This window comes from Talpa europaea (genome assembly GCF_964194135.1).
Source record: "Talpa europaea genome assembly, chromosome: 9".
NCBI lineage: Eukaryota > Metazoa > Chordata > Mammalia > Eulipotyphla > Talpidae > Talpa > Talpa europaea.
The window spans coordinates 117,222,345-117,225,044 of NC_140076.1; the positions used below are offsets into that span (position 1 = coordinate 117,222,345).

General features: G+C 46.4%; 1 protein-coding gene across 1 annotated transcript; it reads right to left on the reverse strand.

Annotated features, from left to right (window-relative positions):
* Positions 1–637: 637 nt before the first annotated feature.
* Positions 638–1,582, reverse strand: LOC311176874 (olfactory receptor 2AK2-like; the record flags this gene model as incomplete). The annotated part of the gene is made up of 1 exon (XM_084242513.1): positions 638–1,582. One exon carries the CDS (start codon positions 1,580–1,582, stop codon positions 638–640), a length of 945 nt encoding a protein of 314 aa, XP_084098639.1.
* Positions 1,583–2,700: the final 1,118 nt, after the last annotated feature.

Genomic DNA, 2,700 nt, shown 5'->3' on the forward strand with positions numbered 1-2,700 from the left:
TTCTAGACAATTTTATATAAAACTGCAAATTCCCTATCACAAATCCCTGCCTTATTTTTACTGCAGTTATTACTTTTTTATATACTGTTAACTTTGCTACTTACTGAATATCTCCCCTTGTGGAAGTGTAAAGCTCCAGAGATCAGAGATTTTAGTCAGTTTTTATCTTTGACTTCTCTAATATCAGAAGTGCCGGTAAAAAGGCCACACACATAGTTAACGCGTTAAAAAGCTTGGTGAGTAAAGAAATGAAATGGTGGATTCGTGCTTTTCTCTATATTACTTTTTGGTCATGTGTGGATTCTCCTAGTGTTCTGCATGGGCGTGAACTGTATTACTTCTCCATGGTGTGTCAGATTCTGAAAAGCACTTCAAAACATTTATCATATGGGAATGTTGAGTGGACCAGGTTGGATTCTTTTGTTTCAGAGATTGAACAAGTTTGACAATCATACCGTTCCTCTCTTTTCTATATGGAAAATCTATCTAGTTCTGACAATGATACCTTAGTTACTTCTGAAGTCAGGAGGAATCAAAGGCTTGCCAATTTATTTAATAAGCATTTATTAGCATTTCTATCAGAATTCTAGGCACAGCTTTCATGTTGTTCAGCCTCAGTGAGGGAGGGTTCCAAAGGTCATATTTTATGTGCAAACACACATTGTCCTAACTGTCTCCTCATGGCCCCCATCACCTCCTTATTCCTTAGACTGTAAATAAACGGGTTGAGAAGTGGGGTGACGATGGTGTAAAACACAGCCACCACTTTGTCCTGCTCGGGGGACCGCAGGGAGTGTGGCCTCGTGTAGGTGGAGAGAGAGGTCGTGTAGAATAGGCTTGCCACGATCAGGTGTGAGGAGCAAGTGGAGACAGCTTTTTTCTGCCCTTGACCGGAGCTCATTCGGAACACCACAGTAAGCACACGGGCGTAGGAAGCCAGAATGGCCAAGAATGGTATCAGCAGGATGACAAGCCCACTGAGGAGGACTGTGTACTCATACCGGGCCGTGTCTTGACACACCAGGGGTAACAGAGATGGGACTTCACAGAAAAAGTGGTTAATGAGTCGAGAGCTACAGAATGGAAGTTGAAACACATAGAGCGTGTGTATGAAACCATTGATAGAGCTGCTAGTCCACGCGCACGAGACCATGAGCCAGCAGATCCTCCTGGTCATGAGAACGGAGTAATGCAGTGGGTGGCAGATGGCTACATACCGGTCGTAAGACATGAGACCAAGAAGTAGGGCCTCGGTTCCGCCAATAGCCAAGAACACAAATGTTTGAATCTCACAGCCTAAAAAAGTAATGTTCATACTGTTGGTCAGGAAATTGACTGCCATCTTGGGCACCGTGGTGGAGATGTACAGCATGTCGATGCAGGAGAGCTGGCTGAGCAGGAAGTACATAGGGGTGTGGAGCCCGCTGTCCAGCTGGATGAGGAGGATCAATACGATATTGGACGTCAGAGCCGCTGTAAAGAGGACGGCAATGGCAGCAAAGAGGAAAGTGTCCATCCGGCCATGCTGGAAAAGACCGAGGAGTAGAAAATCTGTCCCAACGCTTAGATTTTCTGCCTTCATGACTTAACACGGAATATCAAGGTTGATAATATCTGCAGGTCCATGAAACAGCTCTGATGGCCTCCTAAGGAAAACCAAATGATGATTATAAATGATGTAATAATCTCAGGTGAATATAGTTCCCTCCATTTAACACGCTCAGTCCTATCTGTTGAACAATAGACACGTGAGAAATGAGGGCATTAAAATAAATATTATTACTGACCATGGGATTAAGTTATAATTTGCAAAGGAAAAACTGACATTGAGATGATTTTATACAAATATTTTCTTCCCTTCAAAATACCTTCCAAGTGCTCGATTGGGGCTGTGTTCTCCCAAGAAAAATGTTCCCCTGCGTACTTCACTCACGTGAACAGGACAGATATGCCTGACAGATCTGGTGGATTAGCTTATAAATTTGATATGTTTCCTCATGTATTTGTCTATTTTGACCTTATATTGCCTACAAATTGGCAAAAGTTATATTAATTACAGAGAAGGAGTGTTCCAGATCTTGTGGCTTCATTAGCGTTGTTCTTTCCTGTGCATGTGCAAGGGATACAGTGAGTTGAAATGAAGAAGCCTGGCGATGTTAGGGAAGCTGGAGGAAGCTTGCTAATTAAGCTGACGCGGGAGTCTATTCAGTGGTTGCCATGCTGGGAAATTAATTTTTCCCCTTTTTGGACACAGATTTGGCCTCTGCATATTTCCAGAGCAAATAACATCTTAATAACTAAAAGTGTTTCATGAAATGACGTGAAAGTGTTTTCAGTCCTCTCAGATTCGCTGCGTGTCTCCTGTGGACCCAGCACAGTGTTGGTTCCGAAATTCCAAGGGGGAAGCACAGGGGTCTTGTCCTGAGACGGGCAGGACTCGCCCCGGGTGCCCGCGCGTGGGCAGGCACAGGGACGGCGGCCGCGGCCCACGCGCGGGAAGACAGGCGAGGCCGGCGGGGCGGGTGCGAGGCGGGCGCGGCCCGCGGCGGCCTGGAGGGGCCTGGCAGGGGCGCGGGGCGCGCGCTGGACGAGTCAGGACGCCCCTCAGGGCGCGGAAGGGAGGGAGACGCTGCGGGAGGAGACTAATCGGCGCAGACAAATAATAAACTATGCCCGGCTGATTCAAACCCGTCACATCTA